The sequence below is a fragment of the Carettochelys insculpta genome, chromosome 2, assembly GCF_033958435.1.
Source record: "Carettochelys insculpta isolate YL-2023 chromosome 2, ASM3395843v1, whole genome shotgun sequence".
NCBI classification, from domain to species: domain Eukaryota; kingdom Metazoa; phylum Chordata; order Testudines; family Carettochelyidae; genus Carettochelys; species Carettochelys insculpta.
The window spans coordinates 154248592-154275154 of NC_134138.1; the positions used below are offsets into that span (position 1 = coordinate 154248592).

Consider the following 26563-nt stretch of genomic DNA (forward strand, 5'->3'; position numbering starts at 1 on the left):
GTGAGCACAGAGGTTGGCCCCAGTATCACACTGATAGGCCCTGACCGCTCAGCCTCAATGTTATGTATCAGAGAGGTAGCCGTGTTAGTCTGTGGCTTTGAGAACAAGAAGTCTTGTGGCACCTTATAGACTAACAGATATTTTGGAGCATAAGCTTTCGTGGGCAAAGACCCGCTTCATCAGATGCATGAGTGGGGAGGGGTGGTTTCAGAGGGGTATTTAAAGAGTAGGGTCCCAGTAAAAAGGAGGGCCAGAGCTGACTAGATCTATTCAGCAAGGTGGAAATGGCCCAGTGTCAATAGTATTTATCGAAAGAAGAAAAACAAGTTAAATCAGACAGGGGGATGTGAGCCTGTGTCAAAGTCTAAATGGGAGATATTAACACCCAGGGCAGAGAAGCTGTTTTTGTAAGCTGTAACCCACTCCCAGTTGCTGTTTAATTGTTGGTTAACAGAGTCAAATTTGCAAATAAATTGCAGCTCAGAGATTTCTCTCTCCATTTGATTTTTGAAATTTCCTTGTTTCAGGACTGTCACCCTTAAATCTGCCCCTGAGTGTCCAGGGAGATTGAAGCGTTCTCCAACAAGCTTCTGTACATTACCGTTCCTGATGTCTGATTTATGTCCATTTATTCTTTTACGGAGAGACTGTCCAGTTTGGCCAATGTAAACTGCAGTGGGGCATCGCTGGCACATATTATATTAGTAGATGTGCAAGTAAAGGGGCCCCTGATGGTATGGTTGATGTTAGGTCCTGTGATGATGTCATTGGTGTAGATATGTGAGCAGAGCTGGCAGCGAAGACCATTGCAGGGGCTGGTTCCAGGCCTAGAGTCACTGGTTTGTGATTTGTACTGGCTGGTGAGGATTTGTTTAAGGTTGGCAGGCTGTCTGTAGGCAAGGACAGGTCTGCCTCCCAAGGTCTGTGACAAGGAAGGATCATTGTTCAGGATAGGTTGCAGACCCCTGATGATGCGCTGGAGAGGCTGTCGATGGGGGCTGTATGTGATGGTCAGTGGTGGTCTCTTGCTTTCCTCACCTCAGCTATTAGTTAAGACACTAAGGACTAACTATCAAACACTAAAACTATTTACATTATAATAGGCTACTAGCTAATAAATTGAAAAAAGAAAGCAAGTGCTCCAACAACCAGCAGTGCAGTAAGAAGGAACTGATGGGGGCAGGGGGAGGGCAGTGCATATATTGGGAGCGGTGCCACACTGACCCTATGGCTACTGGCTAGGGCAAAAAGCTTCCAGTGACTGGATACGTGCCAGCGCACACCCAACTCGGAATGCACGTGTATTCACTCGAAGAATGAAAACTTTTTTAGCTCATGTGTGCATCTACATGTGGGAATTTCAATGCAACACTTACATTCACAGCCAAGCACACCCCACACTCCAAACTGTAGAGCTGCATCCACAAGTCCCCGATCTTGAAATAAAATTCTGGAATAAGTTCTCATGCACCTGTATTTAGTGACGAGCTCAGTACACACAACACATTTACAACCGAATTGGTCTAAAAAAAAGTTTTTTCTATATTTCTCCAAATATTTTAGTAATTTAATTGCTGCACTTACCAATATCAGGTGATGGACTACTTTTGCCTCCCCATGTCTTTTTAATCCAGGCTCTGTAGTCAACCACTTCCTGTGTCACTTTGATGATTCTTCCTAATGTGCTAAAAACAAAATTATATTTTTAGGACAGTCAAAAAGTATAGTGGGGAAACAGATAAGATATCGCTGGAGATATTTAAGAACAGGTTAGATAGATGTCTATCAGGGATGGTTTAGATAGTACTTGGTCCTGCCATTGGGGCAGGGGGCTGGACTCGATGGCCTCTCGAGGTCCCTTCCAGTCCTAGTGTTCTATGATTCTATGATTCAAAAGCTTTATTCAATATGAACAACTATTCAAGAGAACTGGATTGATTTAAGATGTAAAGGGGCGATAAAACGGTAACCAACATATTGCCTCAGCTTCCATGATTTAGTTTGCTCACTGTTCAGATTTGGTCACCGGATATGCAGACTTGTTACCAAGTGAAATTTACTGCTCTTCCTATCTTTAATAGTGTTAATGATACTCTAGTTGAAATGCACTCTGTCAGAAACACAAGTTTCAACCAAACTTGTCAGTTGCAATACCTTTAATAATTAAAATACTTGTACTTGATGACAAGGACAACTCAATGATTACAAACATTCACAAACAACATAATTGTGGCTTCATTACAAGCCTTCATGGAATCTAAATTAGACCATAAGGAATTCATGATCTAATTTGAAGGGTGCAAACCTCAAAGTTAATATAGCTCTTGGTCTTGGATTGATTTTGACACTGAAAGATCTTCATTTTGGCCAAGAACAACTCTCTTTTCAAAAAAGGTGGAATTAAAAAAAGATATAGAATCCTTACAAATAATGCACAGTACTAAAATCCAGCACACAGCTCTTTGGAGACACCAAGTACAGAGAAAAACTTTTGCAAGTGGTGTGGTATTGCTTTGCCACTGAACTCCAAGGAGCAGAAATAAATTTCTGGTCACTATAATTTACCTACATTTATTACGAGCAATCCTAAATCCTTGACATTCAGACTGCAGAGATAATACCTACAGGGTTTTGGGGTTTTTTTGATGACCAGGAAAGTTAATAAAAACACAATTAAAACAAAAGTGAAAAAGCACAGTCAGTGAGTCCACACAAGCCTCCTATGCAGTAATGGCTTAAAATACAGGACAAAATAATGTTTTGGAATATAGGTATTAGATTTCATGATGATCTGCCAAGTGAACATTAAAAATTGAACAGAGAAAACTGTGTTCCCTGTTCAGTGGCTGGCATTTGTGATATCTTACTTGTGTTCATTTTATATTAGTGGTGTGTGCTCACATACGCACCAGTGCTGGTAGTTTTTCCCTCAGCAGTATCTTTAAGGGAGCAGCTTAACTACTCCTGGAGTGGCACCCCCATGGTGTGGTATAAGGGGCACAATGCACTCCACCCCCCCCCCCCCCCGCAAGTTCAGTTCCTCCCAACAGCAAGAAAGGAGGGTGGATGTGGAATGAACATCTTTAAGAACACCCGTTACAGAACATGTAACTCGTTCTTGAGTGCTTGCTCACGTCCATTGCACATTAGGTGAGACCAAACAGTACCACAAAGACAGGTACAAGTTCATGCCTGCGTTGACTGCAACACAGCTCTGGCGAACCCAGCATCATCTGTGGCCTGCTGAGTGATGGTGTAGTAAGATGTGAATGTGAGAACCAACGACCACACTGCAGCTCAACAGATATTCTGGACTGGCATGCACATCACAAAAGGCTGAAATGATGCTGGAGCTCTGGGCCAAATGGGTCTGGAGACTTGGTAGAGATGGGAAATTTGCCAGTTCACAGCAGGCCCCATATACAAGAGGTCATAAAGGATTTCTAATTGAATCACGAAACAAAGGCCCTTCAGCCTATTGACTATAGTAACAAAGAACTGTGCGCTGACCTGTTATGTTCTAGGGAAAAAGCCAAGGCCCTCTGGAGGACCAGGGAATGTAGAAGCCACGCCCATCTTCCACTGTTGTGTGAGGCCTGGTGCAGAACTCTGGCAGTAATGTGTCCTGGGTCATATGGAAGGAAAAAACTACAATTTGAAGAAGGGCCCAGAAAGGCTGCAGCTGGACCTTGGCCTTGAGGAAAACGAGGTAGGGTCGTTCTAAGGTCAAAGCTTTAATCTCTGAGACACATCTGATCAATGTCACAGCCACTAGGAATGCAACCTTCCAAGACAGGTGTGAGAGGTAGCAGGAATCCAGAGTCTCAAACACTGTCTGCTCCTGAAGCTACTGGTGGAATGTGGCAATAGCCGCAAGGTGTGCTCTGATAGAAGAATGTGCTAGACTCTGGTTCCTAAGCCACAGTGTGAGCAGTTCAGAACAGAATGCACCACACATTATGAGGAAGTACTGTATCAATGCGCAGTGGAAGAACCTCATCCACTTGGCCAAGTCAGGCAGTCTTGTGGATGGCTTCTTGCTACACAGAGGACCTGCTAGACCTCCTCTAAGCAGGGTCAGCCACAGAGCATCCATGCAGAGACTTGAGGTTAGGGTGTCAGAGCTGACTTTGGTCCAGCAACAGCAGGTCTAGACTTTTGGGAAGGGGACAGTGAGGGTTGTGTGCCATGTTTATGTGCATGCTGTATTAGTATTGGTGATACCACACTAGGGAGAACACACTAACCAATGCTTTCAATCTCTTCTATGACCCAGGTGATGAGCAGGATCAGCACGAACACACACAGCAGATCCTCTGCACATGATTGGAGGAAAGAATCAGAGAGGGAGTCGTTGTCCAGTTCCACCCGGGAGCAAAATCAATGGCACTTTCTGATGTGCCTGGCGGTGAACAGGCCCACTAGAGGAAAAGTCCACCTCTGACAGATCATTCAGGCCATCCCCATGTGAAGTGATTTCTTCTGGTGAGGGAAATCCCTGCTGAGGTGACCTGATAGCGCTTTCCTAACTCCAGAGAGATGGCCTGCTTCCAGAGGGATGTCATTGGACAATGACTCCTAGCAGATGAGCACACTCCTCGATTGGTGATGTAGAACACCGAGACTGTGTTGTCTGAGAAAACACACTATGCCCAAGATAAAAAAAAAAAAAAAAAAAAAAGCACAAGATGGCTGTGTCTACACTTGCCAAAAACTTCAAAATGGCCATGTAAATGGCCATTTCGAAGTTTACTAATGAAGCGCTGAAATACATATTCAGCGCTTCATTAGCATGCGGGCGGCAGCAGCACTTCGAAATTGACGCGCCTTGCCCCGACGGGGCTCGTTTTTGAAAGGACCCCGCCTACTTCGAAGTCCCCTTATTCCCATCTGCTCATAGGAATAAGGGGACTTCGAAGTAGGCGGGGTCCTTCCGAAAAGGAGCCCCGTCGGGGCGAGCCGTGCGGCGGCGAGGCGTGTCAATTTCGAAGTGCTGTGGCCGCCTGCATGCTAATGAAGCACTGAATATGTATTTCAGCGCTTCATTAGTAAACTTCGAAATGGCCATTTGCATGGCCATTTCAAAGTTTGGGGCTAGTGTAGTGTAGACACAGCCGATGTGTGACAGGAAGACCTTGCAGGCCAGCCAAGCCACTCTGAGCTCCCTGACATTTACATGCAATGTTGGCTCCTTGGAGGTCCACAGCCCATGGGTCTGGAGATCTCCACGGTGCATGTCACAGCCAAGGTCTGAGGCATCTGACACCAGCTTGATGGAGGAAGTAAGATTGTCAAATGTAACTCTTGCCAGGGCGTTCTCTGGAATAATCCTTCTTACTGCAGCAGAGAGGCAAGCACAGACAGGGGAACGGTTACAAGCTTTTTCAAGTTACTTTGACGTCCAAGAGAGACTGGATTGGGAATATGTTGATGCTCTAAGCCATTGCTAGAGAGGCTGCATACAGAATCTGGCTCGGTTGACCATAGGAGTGTATGTTGCCATTGCTCCAGCAGGCATTAACACACCCAGAGCTGTTCAACAGTATTCTGGGAGGGAACAGGAGCCGGGGGGTGGGAAGGCTACTTAGAGGTCAACTGGGCTGCAGCAGAAGAATCAGTGGTAGTAGGCATCGAGGTCTTATCCTTTTGGGACCCAGAGATCTGCCCCTGCCTTGCCTAGGTTTGTGCAGCACCAGACAAAGATGCCAGGTGACCAACGGCACCAGTAGGGCACTGCACACCAATGCCCTAGTGCATGGTGCACAGTTCAACATGTCACATGCTAGAGTTAACGTGGATTCCATGAGGAGAATTTTATGACAAATGTCCCTCTCCATTTTGGTGTGAGGCTTAACTGACCTGCACATGTGGCACTCATCACTAATGCATGTCGCTCATTTTCACTGCAAATAGTCACAGAGGGAGGTCACTATCTGGTATGGGCTGATTGCAACTGTGACAACTTGAAGCCCAGACACTGGGGTGTGCTCCAACCTGAGACTAAGTTCCTACGGACTGACTACTAACTAGCTGATAACTGTAAACTAACAACAGCAGCTGTTCACAAGAAGCAACAACTAACACTGAGGCAAGCAAACTCCAAGCACTGCCAATGGCTGTAAGAAGAACCTGAGAATGGAGGGTGCTCAGAGGTGCTCTACGTAGTATGGCATATGCACGCTGCTCCAGGGAGGACCTGAGCTGTGTTCCTCTATGGACACTGCAAAGGGGAAATCCTCCAGTGTCCATGCATGTGGTGAGCACATATACCTATGCTGAACGGACACAAGCAAGCACTCAAAAATAAGGTCCAGTACGTTGCTCTTGGGCGTACCTTCAAAACATCTGTTTAGCCCCTTCTATGGGACAGGGGGACCCCAGTTGAGCAGGAGGAGGAGGGAGATGACTGACTCAAGCGCAGCCTGAAACTCTGGGGCTTCTCGGGGTATGAATCCTGCCAAAGTGGATTCTCTTATCCCTGACCCGGTGCAGTTTACACTGTTTACTCTCTAGGCCTGGTACATACAGGCCCATGGTTTTAAGGGTGGAACTGGAACTGGAGGAGTCTTTCAGTGCATGTTATTTGGTATTCACTTGTCCTGAATAGACTGCTGAGCCTCAATGGACAACCCAGAGGAGCAGCCAGGATGCTTGCTCATGGTGATGGAGGATGCCATGGTATAAGCAGTGGAGTCTGCATTATCAGATGTCAGCTGAAAAGTTGCTCTCCTGACAGGCATGCCCTCATCCAGAATTGCCTAGGAGGGGTTAAAGCAGACTGGGGGAAGCCTGTGCTGAGCCCCAGCCAAGCAACAAGAGCATTATAAGGAGCCAACTAGAGAACAGTTTGCCAGGGCAGCCCTGTATATAAGGAACTGATCAGTGAGCAGAGAGTCGTTGTGTGCAGGACCAGTTCTCAGGATAGAGCAGTGATAGGCAGGCAGGGGAGCTAGACAAAGATGTTCAAGAACTTGCAAGGGGCTCCGAGGAAGCGGCTCATGAGACAGCAGGCAGTTGGACAAGGCTGTTGCCAGAGAGTCCCTGGGCCAAGCACAAGAATAGTGGGCAGGTCCCCACTTACACTGTGCCTTGTCACCAGGGAGCATGGCCTATTGGGACTGTGGCTTACTCCTGAGGCAAAGGGCTAAACTTAGGGACTGCAGTTGACCAGAATGGTGAGAGTGAAGACTGTTGATACTCTTGCAAGGGAAAAAGAGACCATGTAGTGGGCACTGCTGGAGGGCTATGTCCTGAAGAGGTCGCTGTGGTCCTTAGTGCAATATGGGCCCAAAACTAGAAGGTGAAGAGAGAGAAGAGCAATGACAGGTGGCACACTGGCTAGAAGGGGAAGCCCTATTGAGAACTGAGCTAAATTCCAGTGTGACCAGCAAGAGGCACCAGAGCAATCTACTTCCTTACCCCATGTGTAAATATTTCCATTGATGAAAATTTATCAGCTTGCTTATAGTGAAACAAGTTATCCAAATTTACATATAAATAAACTGAATCCTTCCAAACATAGATGTAGCCAAACATTATGATTGGATAATCCAAAATCTTGAAGCAGACAGCAGTCTATCTTTTCACGACTGGGGAAAGCCTAGAAATACCACTGTTATGGCATACAAACACGGGGATGCTGATACTACTATTCATGAAGTTAAGTATAAAACTTCAAGTGCTCAAATCAGAAAAAGGCTTTTGCAAGCTGCTATTACAGACAAACCTACTCTCTTGAAATGGTCACCTTGAATGAACTATTCTTCTTCAAGTGGTCCCCGTGGGTGCTCCACAATAGGTGTCGGCCTCGCCCGGCGCCGTAGATCGGAAATCTTCTGGCAGTTTCTCCTGGATCACGCATGCGCCGGCGCGCGTCGCCCACTGGCGTGCGCCGCCCCCCTGCACACCCCCGGCCGTGTGCGCGATCCAGTCCCCGCCAGTTCCTTCTCAACCGCCATCGGCTGCAGACTGAATCTACTCAGGCTAAAGCCAGAGTCAGATTAAATAGTGGTTTTTTTCTACGTGTCATTTGTTGTTTTTGGTTATTAAAAAAAAAAAGAGAGAGAGAAAGCAAAGACAAAGAGAATATCAGCAAAAAAGAGAGGAGCGGAGAAGAGAAGAGTGGACGTGAAGGCCATTTAGGCCGCCCCCTGCCCCGCAGGCCGGTGATCACTATTTGGGGTGGAAAGGCACAGATTAAGTGCTAAGTACCCTATTAACAGTAAAGGACTCGCCGCAATGGCATCTTCAGGTTTTAAAAAGCGTGAGTCATGCCGTGAAGCTATGCCGGCCTCCGTGGGGCATAGCGAATGCATCCGATGCCTGGGGGAATCACAGGCTACCCAGAAGGCTAAGCTCACAGCCAGGGCCAGGAAGGACAGAGCGATGAGGCGTAAAATGCTCTTGTTGACAAGGCTCTCCAGCCAGACTTGCTGGAGAAGCCTCACCCAGAAGGGCCCTCTGGGTTGCATAAGAGGAGGGCAGTTTTCTCTGACCCCCTCGGTGCAGAAACGGAGGAAACTCTCCCTGGCTCGATCCTTGCCGGCGTTTGCAGTGAGCAGGACAAGCGGAGCACCCAGCCCCCAGCCGCATACTCAGGCAAGCAGTAGTGCAGCAGCGCACGTGGCAGAGGCTGAGCCTCCGGTTATACAACAGCCGGCACGCGTGGCGCCTAGAGCGTCAGCGAGGCAAGTGGCCGGACCCAGCAGCACCGCCACAGGTGGCACCGGCCCCTGCGGCACCAACGGTGCAGGGGCGCCAGGCACGGAGCCTGCAGGCACCGGAGGAGGATACCCGCGCGGCACCGCAGCTGACGGTGCCGAGTGCGGCGCTGACAGCGGGGCCGAGATCCCCGGCATGGAAGGGGGCGGTGCCGGCCCGCAGGGGAGGGGCAAGGCAAAAATCAAAAGCTGGGCACCTCAGTCCATCTCCGGACAGGGCTGCGCTGCTGTTAGCACCAAGCCCCTCCCCCTGTGATACACACGCCGCACCGAAGGCCTGTGTTTCCACCGGCCCATCTGGAACCTCGTTCTCCGTTCCTCCAACCAATGTCACCATGGCTTGGGCCACCTTCACCATTTCGGGGATTGAATCCCCTGGAGTACTATCATAAGCCAGTTTCACCTCTGTGTCATCGCGGAGGTCTCGCTCTCCCAGACAACGGGGGTACACACCCCGTGAGTGGTCTAGGTCTCCATCCCCGGACCCTTGCCCATGCTGCCATGGTCGTCCTTATCATGCTGGACACAGACACCACAGGCCTACACCCAGGGGCAGGTCCCCCCCAGCCGCTCAATACCCCCGTGGGCACTCCCGATCGGGGACGGAAACAGTTGTCTCAAGGGGAGTTAATTTTAGAACCCCGAGGCTTTCCTTCACAATCCTCCAGCGAGCAAGTGTATCATCTACCGCAGGAGCCTGAGGGTTCGAGGGAGGTTTACCCTAGTGGTTCCTCCTCATCCTCCCCAGATGAGGCCATGGTTCCCGGGGATGTATCTCCCCCGGATGACCTTAAACAGTTTCAGGAGCTGTTTAAAAGGGTGGCTTTCACGCAAGACATTCAAACGGCAGAGGTGCAGGAGGAACATCACAAACTCCTGGAAAATTTGAGACCCCCGGGTTCGTCCAAAATTGCTATTCCGCTGGACGAAGCCATTCTGGAGTCAGCCATTACTATATGGCAGACTCCGGCCTCTGTTCCGCCTACGAACAAGAGAGCGGATAAGAAGTACTTCGTCCCAGCAAAGGGCATGGAGTTCCTCTTCAGTCACCCACAACCAAATTCTTTGGTGGTCGAGTCATCCCAGCAGAGGTCAAAGGCTTCTCAGTACAAAATCGGGGGGATCGGACAAAGATGCTAAGAAGCTAGAGCTGTTTGGCAGGAAGGTATACTCTTCTTCTACCCTGCTATTGAGAATGGCAAATTATGGGCACACCTAGCAAACCATAATTTTGATAATTACTCCAGGCTTACTCCCCTCATGGATTCACTTCCAGAAGACAAAAAGCCGGTGTTAAAGACCAGATTGCCCTGGATGTGGCGGACACAGCGGCACATTCAACGGCTACAGCAGTGGTCATGCGTAGAGAATCCTGGCCCCAGATGTCGGGTATCCCGAGGGACCTACAGGCGAAGATCATGGACCTTCCCTTTGATACACAAAAGCTGTTTGCAGACTCAACCGACTCGGTCCCTCACTCTAGTAAGGACTCGAGAGCTACACTTAGAACCTTGGGCATTTATACTCCCCCATACAGGCGGGAAAAATTTTATCCTCAGCAAAGACGCTACGCTTACAACCACAGCATGCTCAATATCAACGGGGCTACGGCCAAGGACGCTATCAACAGCAGCAACAGTACAGAACTCCTAGGCGACGTTCTCAACAAAGCCGTACGCCCTCAGGTCAGGCCCAAAGGCAACAAGTTTGACGGGTATGTCGGGGGCTGCACTATCAATACCCTCGCTCAATGCCACTCATCTCATGTTCCATCATCGTCTCAGACCGTTCCACTCCCAATGGCAAAAGATCACCACAGACAAATGGGTGCTGGAGATCATAGCCACGGGTTACGCGATCCCCTTCCAGTCGCTTCCACCAACGAAGCCTCCCACCAGGCCTCACCTCAGGGACGCTGCCATGAGGCGAGGCTCAAGCAGAAGGTGAATCCCCTTATGTTCATAGGGGAGGTGGAAAGAGTGCCGGAATAATTCCAGGGGAAGGTTTTTATTCACGCTACTTCCTACCAGAGAAGAAAACAGGAGACTGGAGGCCCATCTTAGATCTTTGGGGCCTCAACCGTTACTTGCACAAGCAACGTTTTCGGATGATCACAGTTGCCTTGATACTCACGGCACTGGACGATGGAGACTGGGTTGCAGCACTCGACTTACAAGATGCTTACTTTCATATAACAATCCACCCGGCACACAGACGCTTCCTCCGCTTCACGGTCGGCCAGGAGCGCTTCCAGCACAGGGTTCTTCCGTTCGGCCTCTCCTCGGCCCCCAGAGTCTTTACCAAAACCCTGGCAGTGGTGTCAGCCTACCTGCACAGACAGGGGGTGTTTATTTTTCCCATACCTGGGCGACTGCCTGCTAAAAGGGGCCTCGAAGGCAGAGGTCTCACGCATGATACGTGTCACAGCGGACACGTTTTTCTTCACTGGGCCTAGTCATCAACCTCACAAAGTCAAAGTCCGAACCCACACAACATATAGAGTTCATAGAGGCACGGATAAACTCTGTCACAGCAAGGGTGTACCTACCCGACGCCCGGTTCCGCGCCATCAGTTCGCTGATGCAAGTCATCACATACAGCCCCACGGTGCCGGTCTTAACGTGCTTACAGCTGCTGGGCCACATGGTGGCAGCAACTTTTGTGGTATAGAATGCCAGGTTGCACATGTGAAGCCTGCAGCATTGGCTGGCGAACGTTTACAAACCGGCATCCCACACTGTCCACAGGGTGGTGTCGCCCACAACACAGGTGCGCAGATCCCTGGCATGGTGGGAAAACCCCAAGAATCTGCTAGTGGGGGTGCCTTTTCACCAACCACAAATTTCTATTTTTTTCTTACTACCGACGCCTCCCACATAGGATGGGGAGCACACATCAGCGACAAGGTAACGCAAGGGCTATGGTCCCCTGCGGAACAGACACTGCACATAACCATGCTAGAGCTCAGAGCAGTGTTCAACGCCTGCAAACATTTTCGAGATTACCTACATGGCAAAGTAGTCGGGATTCAATACCGACAATACCTCCACTATGTTTTACATCAATCGACAAGGAGGAGCACGATCCCGTGCCCTATGTGCGGAAGCACTCCAATTGTAGAATTGGTGCATTGCCAACAACATAACGTTGAAAGCCTCGTACTTGCCGGACGCTCACACCGTGAAAGCAGATCAGCTGAGCAGGCGCTTCGCAATCACGCACGAATGGCAGATCCGCTCCGATCTGCTAAGGCGCATTTTTCGTACATGGGGGTTTTCCCAGATCGATCTGTTTGCCACAAGGTCTTGCACAAAGCCAGAAGGGGGAGAGCTCGCATGATACTCATAGGCCCGCTTGGGATCGGCAGCAATGGCTTCCCTCGCTTTTGCGCATGTCGGACCGCCCACCGCTCCCTCTACCGGTGGCGCCGGACTTACTCACGCAGGCTCAGGAGTCCATAGTGCACCCGCACCATCAGGGTCTGCACCTACAAGCATGGCTAATCCATGGCTCAGCTCTTTAAAGAGCACGTGTACGGAGGGAGTACAACAAGTCCTGGGATGTAGCCGAAGGACCTCCACCAGGAGGACTTACAAGCAGAAATGGACTCGATTCACAGCCTGGTGTTGCGCCAAGCAGTTAGCTCCCCTTGACGTTCCTATACCTGTAATACTAGAATACTTATTGGACCTCAAGAAAGGCGGGTTTTCTCTATCCTCGCTAAAGGTCCACCTCGCCGCTATATCAGTCTTTTCCGCATACAGAGGAAGGGCCCGCAGTATTCGCCCATCCTATCATTACCAGGTTCTTGAAGGGGTTGGTAAACCTATACCCCCCCTCGGAAACCGCTTCCACCATCGTGGAATTTGGACTTGGTGCTCAGCGCGCTATCGGGTCCACCTTTTGAACCATTAGCCACAGTTCCCATACGTCTCCTTGCAATAAAAAAAAACACCTTCCTCCTTACAACTACATCTGCCCCCAGGGTGAGTGAGCTCGCGGCAGTGATGGCAACGCTGCACTGCACAGTATTCTCAAAGGAGGCGGTAACCTTAAGGCTGCACCCAGCCTTTGTTCTGAAAGTCTCTTTGGAGTCCAATCTTAACGAGCCAATAGTTTTACCCTCGTTTTACCCGAAGCCTCACAGCTCCAGCAAGGAGGCACACCTGCATCTCCTGGATGTGAGGAGGGCGTTGGCCTTCTACATAGACAGAACTAAGTCCTTCCGGAAAACGGACAGGCTCCTAGTCTCTCTTGCTCCCAGGTCAAAAGGAGAAAGTCTCTCTTCACAGAGAATCTCTAAGCACATTGTGTCCTGTATAAAAGTGTGTTACGAGCTTCAAAATGCTCCTTTGCTGGCCCCGCCCAGGGCTCACTCCACCACGGCGGTGGCGGCGTCAACAGCCTTCTTCAAGGGCATCGTGTTAAAAAACATCTGTAGAGCGGCGGCCTGGTCATCCTACGACACCTTCGCCGAGCATTATGCCCTGCCTCGGGTATTCGAAGAGGATACCCGTCTGTCGACAGGAGTCCTCTCAGGGGCAAGCTGCACATAAACCGATTACCCACCTCCTTACTTGGGTTACTGCTGGGTAGTCACCTATTGTGGAGCACCCACGGGGACCACTCAAAGAAGAAAGAAGTTACTCACCTGTAGTAACAATGGTTCTTCGAGATGTGTCCCCGTGGGTGCTCCACCACCCACCCATCCTCCCCGCTTCGGATCTCTGTCTAGTGTTTTTCAGGAGCATCCGAGGCGGTTGGTCAAGGAACTGGCGGGGACCAGATCGCGCACGTGGCTGGGGGCGCGCAAGGGAGCGGCACGCGCCGGCGCATGCGTGATCAAGGGGAAACTGCTGGAAGATTTCCGATCTGCGGCACCGGGCGAGCCCAACACCTATTGTGGAGCACCCACGGGGACACATCTCAAAGAACCATCATTACTACAGGTGAGTAACTTCTCTTTCTCCTTCATATCTTCTGCATTGAAGCAAATCATTCACCCCTCCAAGACTGGTATATCATCAGATAATTACTGCCCTTGGAGGGAAAGCATCTGAGTGTTATCATCAAATGAGACTCAGATGGCAGATATGACTCCCCAAAGATTACAGGTAATAAAGGAAACCATCCCCGCTTATTAGATAGGTGAAGTCAATTTGAAAAAGTATGTTTCCATTGCTGATAACTTTATGCAGGGTGTTATGTCTAAGGTCTTCCTGAAATTTAAAAAGGAAGGATCAGCTACTTAATATGGGCAATACTGAAATCCACTCTTTTTGCACCAGACACCATCCAGATCTACTTTTACACAGGAAAAAAATTACTAACAGTGGCGTGCTTATCAACCAAGGAATAACCTGAAGTAAGCTAAATTCACTCTTCCACACTCACTTCTACAAATCAGAAGATTCTTGGGATATAAATCAAGACTGGACACCATAGTCAGCTGCCTGGAGCCACTTTTCATACATAAGCAATAGTAAAATCAGCAAATTGGCTAGGCATACTTTTGTTTGGTATGTCATTTTTCACTCCATCATGGCCTAGAAAAGAAGAGGTGAAGGCATATTCAAATGTCCAATCATAAAGAAGTTATCTTTAAGAATTACCCAAACAGCTGAAAAGATCTAGTTGTCTTGTTGAGTCTATCTACTTCAGAATCTGGAGAAAATCCAGTCCAACTTCTGATTCTCACTCCCAAGTTGCCTTGGACATTAAAAATTCCCTTGTATATCAATTCCTGACCCTTTGTCTTTCCATATTGAATACAGGGAAGTAAGTTAAGTCCTCTAGTTAATGCTGGCAATTTTTTCCAAACTGGCGTGTTAATCAACTTGGGCACATAATGGCTACATTCACACAGCCTATTTTGAGTTTATGCTGCTATTTCAGCATTTGGTGCTGTGTTGAAAAAATACTATATTCTGAGGCATCCCTTACTCCTGCAATGAGGAACACAGGGGATGGTAAAATAATGTGCCTGTTATTTTGAAAACTGTTTCAAAATGATGGTGCAAGACAAAGACTTGGAGCAGCTATAGCTCTGCTGTGTAGATGTAGCCAATATGTGCAAGGAGTACCAGGAAGCAGAGATTAGTGGCCTAAACTACAAGAACTAGATTTGGAGAGGGAAACAGATAAAACACATTGCACAAATAGAAAAGAAAGATAAGACAGAGTGAAGAAAACACTAAAAACAATGCAGGAACAGCTATACTGATAATCTATCCTAAAACAGAAAATTAGAGTGAAACCTCAACAAACAGAAGGTAAGATTCTAAAGACAGGAAAACTGAGCTACGCTCTTGCATTTATTAGATGATCTTATGGATTTGAGGATGCAGAGTCTGGTCCCACAATCAAAGTTTTGTGGGTCTTGTTTATGAGTTTGGAGGGCCTTCACATGCTTCTCAAATCAGAGGCTTCTGCATTCAAAACAGTTACTTCACACTTCTGAAGAAAGGGTATTTAAGAGGGATGGATTGTGTGAATTGTCCTCTTCACCTTGGAGTTTAAAGGACCAAGAAGTACAAAGCTACATTTAAAGCTTTCTTGTCTGGAATGAATCTATCCTATCTGATTAAGTGCAATGGCAAAATAAGACGTTATGAGGAAGAGCCTGCAATGTTAAGCGACCACTAAAAGACCTACCAAATCTCAAGGACTCAACTGCTCCACTGCTTGCTACCAAAGCAGAGGAAAGAGTTAGTTTCCAGATTTACTCTGAAATGCATAAGGGTAACTTTGAACCGGCCTCTACGCATTATTCTCATTTCCTTCCCTCTCCATGACAGACTGCCTTAGTAATAAAGGGAAAGTCTAATCCACAGCACCAGCGAGTCCAGTCTAGCAGCGAGTGAGCAGAGTGGTCATGACCAGATAATAGGAAAGAAAGCCTTGAGATACAGTCACCTTGTAAAACCAAGTATTAGCCCACTTGGAGGAGACGCAGAAATATGAAAGACTTTGTGGTAGAAAAGCTAAATACTTTCTGTAGAAAGTAGAACGGCAGAGGCATTTTGCCACATTGAGCCCTTCAGAGAATACTGCAACCAACAGGTGCAACTGTATGCAAAATTTTCCACTAGAATGACTCCTCTCATTATACAGGGGGTCAACACCACACTTACTTATTCAATAGCTAGTGGTATAATTATGTTCATAATTAAGTTTTCCCACGTAGCTAATCCTTAAGCAAGCGTCTTCAGCAGAGCTGCCTCCAATTTGTTCTGAGGGATTTATTTCAGCACATTCCCACATGCAATGTCCATCTGGAGCAGCAAATGTGGAAAGCTGACATGACTGATCAGCACTTTGAAGTAAAATGCTACATACTTTACATGCATTATAATATCAAATCTTCAACCTTCATAACTTTTAAGGACAATAAAAATATACATACAGATTTATGGCCATTTAAAAATTACGTACTGAGCATGAATAATGGTATCTTAGTGATTTATGAAAGGAATTAAAACCAATGTAAACCAGGGCAGATAAAAATATTTTTTTTAATTGGACTTTTTTTAAATAAACTACTAAATTTCTCATCTAAAAATAGAATTAAACCCCCATCACAAACACGTTACACAAACTTAGTCTCAAAAATAATTGATGGCTCTAGTCTGTCCAGCCTAACTACCAGCTCTTGCTTCATGGAAGTTCTGAGCTTTCAATTTGTTTCTCAAGAGACTAGAAAGTAACGTGCAAAGACAAAAGCTGTATAAGATTGTATCTGCTGTGCCTATGTGGTGGGGAACCTTTGCCACACATGGCAGAGGAGTAGGTTATGACATGGTCTTAAAAATCAAAGAAACAATATGTAGGAAAGGGCTAAGGCAGCATAAAAATAGAGCAGTGCAACAGACTGAAAAGAAAAAAGGCAGACATTATTCAGCACACACACAATTTCTTATATTCCCCTACGCTTTTGCTACAGAAAAACTGTCATGGCTTCTGGGTGTAACAGAGACCCCATCTGGGAATATTTTGAAGTTCGTTCCCTGCATAAAAAAGAAAATGTATCAAGTGTAAGCAATGCAAGATGATGATGCAAGACCTATTCGCAAGAATGAATCATGACAGAAACTGCTTATTGGGAGAAAATGATGTGGATGAGGCTGAGTATACCAACTGGTTAGTAACTTAAATTATTCATTTTCTAACACCTCATTCTTCAAGACTCTCTAGGCCTTTCAGAATGATTTGCAAGTAAATTCCCAAGCTGTTTGTTGTGGTGAATGTTACTAGGGGGGGAAAAAAAAAAAATTAGCTTAGCTAATTCATATGCTTTGCTTAATTGGTGAACTAACTTCAAAATCTATAACTCAAGCCTACAGCATGGAAAGCTACAGTAAGAGAAATCTGAAGTTGACAATTGCCAATGTACTTTTCTTATTTTATATTACATAATGCATGCCTTTTATTCTGGAACATTGTGGCCATAGATCATAAAGGTGACGCCATAAATCTGTTCTCTGTTTTACTTCAGAACTCAGCTTTTCTAACACAACCTCAGCCTGGACTTCTTTTCTCAAAAAACAGATGTGCAAGTGAGTTCAATGGGGCTTACTCCAAAATTCAGTGCACTCTAATCGCAGTCAGTCAGTCTTCACTTTTTTGGTAACTTAACTGAAATCAATTATTTTGGTGATTTAAATTGCTTTGATTTAAATCCATCAACCCTGGTGTAAACACTAGCCTAGCCTTGCTGAGGTGATCTCCGAGCCAGCACTCCTCACTCTTCACATCTTATAGCTACCACACAAGGACAGATATGCCACTTAAGAAAATAGTGCACATTTCTGGAGTAATACCTTAAATAGGTTGCTCGAGGAAAGGAAAAGAAAGGGTGTATCCATAACACAGACCACTATACCTACTATCCTCTATCCATACTAAGGAACAGTAGGTACAGGAATAAAAGTGCCTGCCTCTAACCAGAGCTGTTAAGCTGTCTGTTACATTTCTCTAAACAGACACTTCAGGTTGTGTCCCCAAAGCAGTCAGTCATTCTTACAACACAAGGTTTAGTATGAATCCATCTGAGCAAGTTTCAAATAAATGGCAGCCTAAATCAATTAAATACCCCCCTTGTATATGTGAGATGCTTTTAATAAAGCATTTTCAGATATTCCTATTTGATTACAGAAGCATGCATATTTAAGGATTGGACTATTATTACCTTTCAGAATCTCTATTTGGATATGATCTTGCAAGTGGTGATACTGCGTGACTCAGAACAATGTAGGCATAATCAAAAACTTGTTTCACTTGCATGGCACCGTAAGAACTTCTGCCAACATCATTTCCTGTAACAATGTTATAATTAATAATTAACACAGTATCCAGAAAATCTCATCAGCCTAAAAGAGTGGTTCCCAAACTTCATCCGGTTGTGGAATGCTTCGATGTCATGCCACTCTCTGCAGAGCACTAACTATGAGGAACATTATTAACGGAAAACATTTCATAATCATTTATATTATAGTATGGTAAACTCAACAAATAATAATGAAACCAGACATTAATAAAACATAAATTGGTTACTGTACAGTTATTTCAAGAAAACTCTAAAATTGAGAAAACTCCATCCCAAAACTTATTTTTTTCCCTGAGAACAGGAAGAGAACGACATTATTCAATTTCAATGGCAGAACATTTTGTCATAGCTTGTGGAACACAAGTTTCAGCCAGAGCATAGTTTAGGAACCAGTGGCCTAAAAATTTAATACCAAAAGAAGCTTCTCACACAGATACCCTCAAAAACAGAGATGTTACAAAACATGGATGATGCACCTTGAAACCTTTCAGGTAATCATATTGAAAATTTGTTTTTTCACACCCAAAATGTAACAACAAAACGTCCACACTGAATTAGAGCAGCCAGTCCAGTAACTGTTGTCTTGGCACTTTAAAAATATCCATTTTTGATTGTATAAGATGCACAATCCCAATACAGAAGATTAGAATAAAAGTCTACAAATTTCAGGAAATCCCTGTTAAAAATAACTTAAACCTACCCTACATTTCATATGCCTTCCCCACACAAATAATATCTTAAGATATATTAACATGAACAACAACATACAGCAAACACTCCTGTGACTGAGCTCACATCCTTTTCAGTTAGTAATTTTTGTTTCTTTGGAGTACACTTCTCTCCATCATCTACACTAATCAGAGTTTGAGTTGCATTCACAAAAAAAAACAAGGAAAAAAAGAAAAGAAAAAGAATAGAAAAGGAAAATTCACAGATGCTACCTCAGGGGAAGTTAAGCGTCAGAGGGATGATTTATAACCACCTTCTTTCCAAACATTTAAGAGCAAAACCTAGAATGGTTCCTTCAGTTATCCCTAGAGCTGAAATCTGTCAGTTTAACAGGACAGTAGCACGAGTCACGCCAAATCCCAGTTACATGAAATTTGAGATCTGTAATGAAGTTCAGTCACTTTTCAAAGCAGAATCTGTGATACTGTATGTAGTTAGTCTGTCTCAATTCTCTTAAATGAATTTTGTTCAGCCAGAAGTCTCAGAAACCATTTGCACCGCACTTATAAAGTAATTAAGTTTCTGTAGGCCAAATTAAGCCCTTAATTATGCTTGTGCAACCACATTCCCCTGATAGATTTGTTAAGGTATAGCTGGAGTGAACTTAACTCTTAGTTTCATAAAATTCAAGGCTAGAAGAGGTAATTATTTAGCTCAGCATTTCTTAAACTTGTTGAGACCACAGAACACCAAACAATAGTATTTTTTGTGGAACACCTCTGAAAATTTCTTTGAAAATTGTTGTCAGATCAAAACAAACAGCAACATGTACATCAAAAACAAAATGAAATAATTTAAGCAGGTATCATAACAATGAAGAAGTAACATGGTGTGTATATATATATATTTGTATCATTAAAAATACAGTCAGTGTAGGATATTAAAAAAGCATCAGATGCTCATGGCACACCTGCAAGTTGTTCACAGAACATAGTTTAACAAACACTGATCTAGCTGAATCCAGAACACTAGTTATTACAGATACACACAGATTAAGCTAGAAGACTTTCAGACTTGCAATACTCAAGGGACTGTTTGAGACACAGGAAGAGGACAGGAGAGACCAAGGTGTTACCCATAACCAAAACAGCAATGGTAGGGATTTGATTATGTGAAATATATCTACCTGTCAGGAGCTAATTTACCAACTGTTCTCCTCTAGTACACAATGTAAGGGAAAGGTTTTGTGTTCGTAGAACATTGGGGCTTTTTCTTTAGAGATTGGTGGCTGTAAGTTTGGATATCCTCTCTAGCTGTGGAAAAGTTATCAAGTCTCCTGAGTAATATATTAACTATGGTAGGATGGCTTGAAGCCAACCATAAATGGGGAGAGAGTGATAAAGCAAGAATGGTAAAAATACCCAAATATGTAAGCGAGCTCCAATGCCTGATGTATATGGCAAATTCAAGCACTAAGAGGCATGTTAGGGACTCACTAATTACCTATATACTGGTGACAGCTTAGATAATAAAGAAGAAGAGCTGGAGATGCACATAAATGAGAGGAAATAAGATGAGTCACTGAAATTTAATGGGACGGGTCACAACTAGAAAAAAAAAAAATCTATGGTTACAACTTCTTGCACAAGGATAGGAAGGAAAAAAGGAAGGAAGGTAGATTCTTCATATGAAAACCACTTACCTCTTACAAAGTCAAACTGAGGAAGTCCATAAGCATTACAACTAAAGATGGAGGACAGGTGAACACCTGTTACAGGTAGCCAAACCTCAGCTTGATAGCAGAACAAACTGCTCCCTAAGCATCTAGTGTGTAGGAAAACCTTGTCATGGTGATTTATACTTGGGGGCTATTTGTGGAATTTCTCATATGTCAGTAATAAAAAAAAATAATTTTACCAATTCCCAGGATGTTTTAACATAAAATTTTTTGTGGGTAGCTCAATATGGGGTTTCAGTTGGACTGAATCGAGTCCTGAGTACCTAAAGCTACTGTATAAGTACTAGCGAAAATGATCAGCTTATAGATTACAGCATTCACCAGTAAGTATGTATCTAATGGAAGGGCTCATTTTCCAAAGCCTGTTGGCATAACTGACTGGGAATAAACTTCAGGTGAGAAGTGTTAATGGAAACCAAGAACTGTTCAAAGATATCCTATTGAATGCCCAAAAGAGATGATTTATAGGTAAGTCAAAAGGGACCACTGTGTTAAGTTTCTGCAGGCTCCCACTTTCTGCACTCAGAGTGTGGACAAAGCCCTGACAGCCACACTCTACATTTCTGATAAAAAAATATTTAAAAAGTCATGTAATCTCACCTGGGAGGAGAGGATCTTCTATACACAACATGGATGGTCTATATCCATTGGTCATGGCTTTCATGATTTCTTCTTTGGCAATATAGGCACCTCCATTTTTTATTCTGATACCAGTTTTCAAGTAATTAAAATTTCTTCCATACAGTTCAAAAAATTCTACTAGAAGCATTCCAAGGTTTTCATCAGCTCTTCTGGCATCAATTCTTGGATGCAGCTGTAAAGAATTCATGACACTTACTAAAAAAAAAAAAGTGAAGCTGATATGCACCAGCAAACTGATAAGCCATGCATTGACTATTGCACGCGAAACTGGTCCATTATAGCCACTTCATTATAAAACTCAGAATGAATGTAAAGGTTACGGTCCTATTACCTTTTCCAAGTGAAGTCCCCTATGCTTTCCTTAAGCTTCACTTCATTAATGTAAGAAAGAGGGTGCAGCAATTAAATACTTTATGGAACCTATAGGTACTTAACTGAGTCTTACACTTAGTGCAGTTTTCCCATCCAAAAGCAACAGAGAATTGCAAGTTATATTGGAAAATTTTGTGCACCCAGCCTTCACCTATACTGGACACAAGCTAGGGACATAATTTACCTTTTTAAATAAAGGCACAAAAATGCTACATGAGCTCCATAAATGTACATCATTGTCTACATCAGAAGCAGCCTTCATCGTCAGTCTTTTTTGAGTGAGAGAACAGCCAGGCCCAGAGGTATTGTTTCCAGGCCTACTTCCACTAGCACAGTAGGTGGCTTGCTGACAAGGAAAACAAGAAAGCAAAGGATACCAAGAAGATCCCAAAGGAATTCATGGGCACGTAAGGATCCCCAGGATATCCACTTATTCATCCTTTGTCTGGTAACAGGGAGGAAGGAGTAACAAAGATCAGGGAGAAGTAGTCAGAGAAATCATAGAAAGGCTCTCTGACATTACCATAATTTGACTAGAGATTGTTTCCACTGCTTCTACTTAAATAACTACCATGTTGGGTGTCCTGCTTACTTGGATGGAGCTCAACCAGCTATGGGGTGGGGCAAACTACCAGCAACAATTCCTAGAGGAAGAGACAGTTACAGGCAGCAGATTCAGCAAAAAGCACCTGCTGCAGAGAGCCATTATTCACTGAATGTTCACCACATCGTTCATATCATTTAACACATTTTCAGAGGCCTCTGCTGCTGTTCTGATCCATACTCAGCAGACTCTCAGACATGAGAGGCAGCCTACAGGGAAATGGAGAGTCCAAAGCCTTAATAACAAAGGGAGAAGGAACAGGAACAGCCTATTGCAGATTGGGAAAGTCACTGCAGGAACTCAAATAAGAGCAGAGTAACTAACTTAAAAACAAAACAAAAACCACCTTACCTGTAGGAAACTAATTGCCATTAAAATAAGGCTGTAAGAGCTAATTCCACCAGTAAAAACTTCATTCAAATCCCTTTGAAGCAGGAATTGTTTCAATACTAAAATCAAGTAAGGCAGCAATGAATATTTCTGTAAAATAAGAAAAACAGGTCTGCTATAATCTATTACAATTTCTGTAACGATTTTAAGATACACGAATGTTAGATTCTCTCCTCAAAAGTGTGGCTTTTGAGCTTTTTATCATCTGTTCACACAAAGAAATACATTTTATTCTATTTACAATTTGTTTCTGTGTAAATGCAGTATTCAATTTGTTATATTGTATCTTCATAACAAAAAGAAAATGAAGAGTAACACCTAAGCTACATTTTAAACTTTTACCACCTAACATATTAGCCAAAAAGTCAGTATCAAATGATATTGCAAGGATATAACCAGCAGTAACTACTACAAGAATTGTCATCTGTCACTAAAATCTACTACACTTTACTGTATTGCATAATTAATAATCCAAAACCAGATCTAAAATATAAAAACATTTCACTACAGCTGGTTTAGTTATTATGCAGCATAATAAAGTTGTGACAAAACAAAGCATTTAAGTATAGCACCCTCAAATTTACTTAATCTCACCAAGAAAACAGTTCAGTTTAAGGACTATAGAAGCTATTCATGATGCATGTTGAAATCATAAAAATGAGTGCTTTATAAAAGGTAGATACTTTAAAGCAGCATATTAGGATACTGAAAATACACCATAGCAGACACACCGCAGAACTGTTTAATAGGTATAGGAAGCATGAAAAACTTGCTTTTCAGAAAAAAGAAACCTACTCAGTCCTTGCATATATACTATGCGGAAGCTTTACACTTCTATAAAGCTAGCTTTTTAAGTGTTATTCATGGTGAGGTGGGAAATAAACTAATGTTCAGAATGCTGTCTGTCTGTGCTGTGCAACATGCTTAATTTAGCTAATAGTTTCTTAAGCAATTTATTCTGTGGCGGCTTGCCTCTTTTTGGACATTAACTTCAGCGTAGCTCACTTTAATTCTGCATGATACACCTATCCCATCTATTTAATGCTTTCCCCCGCACCCTCACTTATGAGTTCTTGTTGCCATCCCAGCATACTCAGAATGTTCCCAAATTCATTTTGCAGCAAAGGTTTCCAAGCTAGCTCTTGGCTTGGAAACAACTGCTAGTTTTGAACAGACAGTTTTGCTGTTTCAGTTCTGAATGCATTAAAAACCCTAATTTGGTAGTTCTCATTATGGTTTTGGTAGTTTTAGCTACAACTGATGAGGGACTACATGCCCCCTTCTTGGAAATAATTCAATAGAAATAAAAAATGGTTTTCTAGAAAATGTTCTAAAAACGGAGGTAACCAAAAAACAAAAATTCATCAAAAACTGAATTAATTAATTTTTTTTTGGTCAAAATAAAACTATTTTTCAGTGAAACATGAAGCCAAAAACGTCATCCAACTTTAACTTCACAGCAGAAACTTGCAATCAATTTTTTACATTAACCTGAAGTCTCTCCAGGTCTGGAATACTGGGTCAAATGACTATTAGAGACAATCATTCAGGCTATGTCTACCCTATATGATAACGTTGAATTTAAAACAGTTAGCTTGATTTTACAGTGTCACCGTCTTTAATGTAAATACCATTAGCTCGATTTTAGGGAGTGTTAAGATTGATATCGTATCACCGAAAGCAGATGGGCATAACGTCAAGCTCGAATTTAAGAAGTCAAATTAAGGCTAGTGTGGAAACTTCATATCTATTAATAATTTATTAACCTCCTAAGGCACTTTGTATGTATCCCACAATGCCCTACATTCCTCCACTCCAGCTGCTTCCATCTCTGCAGTTTTCCAGGTGTGTAAGAATTAGGTAACAGGAATCCCAGGAGTTTGAATTCAGCACCATGAAGCCTGTGGCTCTGGGATCATGCTTGTATAAGAGGCTGAGAAACAGTGCTGTGAGCGCATCCACCTATTAAAAATAGCCCCAGTACAGAGTTCATGGTTCTGTCTCTACCTCTACTAGCTGAGGACTGGCTATATTCTTCTCCGCTGCCTGGCCCGACAGGGCAGCTAGGCTGTTGGGGGGGCGGGGGTGGGGGAATCATGCCTGTATGAGAGGCCGAGAAATTTTCTCTCAGCAGTTTACTAAGCACCGTTCCTTCCATCCTGCCCCAGAGGTCCTAGTCAATCCTTTCAGTACAAGGTTCAGGTCCCATGGGAGGTGGAAAGTTGAGGGAAGAAATTTATTATGCTGCTGATGAATCCTTTTGCAGTTGGGTGTGACCACGAGTACCCCTCCACAGGTTGGTAAAAAAGTCTTCAGTAGCTGCTAGGTGAAACCTGAGAGAACCCGAGACATTGCCTCATAGTTGGTAGCATTAAGATGTGAAAATAGCTGTGTGTCTATGAACATAAAAGGCCAAAGCCCACCAAATATTGTGGCCTCAAGGGGAGGTGTGTGGTTTGGGGTAGAAGGCTGGGATGAGCCAGGTCTGATTAAAATGAAATGGCAAGGCTGATTTGGGGGGCAATTTGGGATGGAGAAAGACAGATTTTGTCCTTGTGAAAGAAAGCAAAAGGTGTATCCACCATCATCGTTGCTGGTTAGTTAATGTACGATGATGAGGTCATGACCACCAAAAAAGTTCACCTTCATGGGATGAGAAAGAAAGCAGGTGAAAAGGTGTTTTGGTGAAGGCAGGAAAGAACACAGAGATCCCAAAAGGGAGAACCTAGAATTCATAGTGGGAGTGACCCACTGTGAATCAGAGGACCTTGCAGTAAAGCAGGGTGAATACTGATATGGATGTAGACCTACATATAGGAGAGTCGCAAACGAGGCTCCATGGGGAGGAAGGGAAGAATGAGGGGACAGGTGATCTTCTGGAAATGGAATATGAAGATACATTTGTTCAAGATTAGACGGTCCAGAACAGAGCGTAGGGGGACTCCCTTTTCTGGTAGGAAAAAACAGAAATCCCGGCTTTTGAAGCCAGTACTATCTTGGTGCAATGAAGGCTGACGGTCAAGGACAAGCAAGGATGCATCTGAGAGCACCAGTGGGGCAAGGTGAACCAGAGGTTGAGCAGGAGCAGCTCATCCATGGGACACAGCAAACAAAAGGCACCTGAAGGACTGGGGCATACAGGTGAGGCAGCATCAGCTCAGAGTGGGGAGAGAGCCTGGTGTACATCGAGCTGCAAGAGCTGATGGTGGATCAGATACTGAAGCTGGCAGTGCCAGGGAGGTGCTGACTGCCAGTGCCTGACATTGCTTCCTGTCTACCAGTCTGTCAGCTCAGTATTTAAAACTAGTTTACCAGGGCTTGGTCCCCAGGCCAAGGAAAGACGGGAAATCTTCAACAGAAAGTTCAACAGCTAAGAACTATGGCATACAGACAGCTAAGAACCAGGAAAAAGCTACATACAACAAAAGAAGAGCTGTTCTTTAGAGAGCTAAGAGAAGCAATGAAGAGGGGTTCAGAGTCCAGCCATGCAGCAATAAAAAAACTGGAACAGCATCAACCTGCACAACCTCTCACAAATTTGTTGACTGCATAGCATGTTAAAGATGACGTGTGGCTCAATTAACGCTACTAAAAACAGCTCTAGCTCTGATATAGGGCATGTACATACACCCACATTTTGAATGTATGTAGGGACCAGCACTCTCAGAAGAGCACTTGCAGTGGAGCATCCACAGGGACCCTAGTTAAAGCATCAAGTAAGGTTTGTAAGAAAGTGTTTTCTTAATCTTCATTAGGAGCGCTATTGCAAAGAAATTCTAACATCACATACTGGAATAAGATATAATAGTCAAGTATTTAAGTGAGATTCAAATTATCTAATGTTTTTGAACAGTCAAAAATTAACTACAGATCAATGTAATCATGCAAATCTCTTCCATCTTGCCTCGCTAACTTAATACCCCCCACCCCAAATAAATTTTCTGGTTGGAAAAAGCCCTTCAAATGATCAGTTTAAAAAATCTGATTTCTGATAAGACAGTATAAAATATTACACTATGGAGAAGAAAGTCTTTTTTTTTTTTAATCTTTTGATTTAAAAGTTTACGGGTTTTTCCGAAATGGAGACACTGAATACACATGAG

General features: G+C 44.3%; 1 protein-coding gene across 7 annotated transcripts in view; it reads right to left on the reverse strand.

The window, feature by feature from the left end:
* TENT4A (terminal nucleotidyltransferase 4A) overlaps window positions 1-26563 on the reverse strand; it is a 110566-nt gene that overhangs the window by 50217 nt on the left and 33786 nt on the right. For all 7 annotated transcript variants that reach the window (XM_074987879.1, XM_074987878.1, XM_074987875.1 and 4 more), the window contains 4 exons: window positions 22422-22550; window positions 21053-21266; window positions 17908-18034; window positions 1585-1685 (listed from right to left, as the gene is read on the reverse strand). In XM_074987879.1, coding sequence (XP_074843980.1) covers window positions 1585-1685; window positions 17908-18034; window positions 21053-21266; window positions 22422-22550 — 571 coding nt within the window. The remainder of the gene's footprint in view (window positions 1-1584; window positions 1686-17907; window positions 18035-21052; window positions 21267-22421; window positions 22551-26563) is intronic.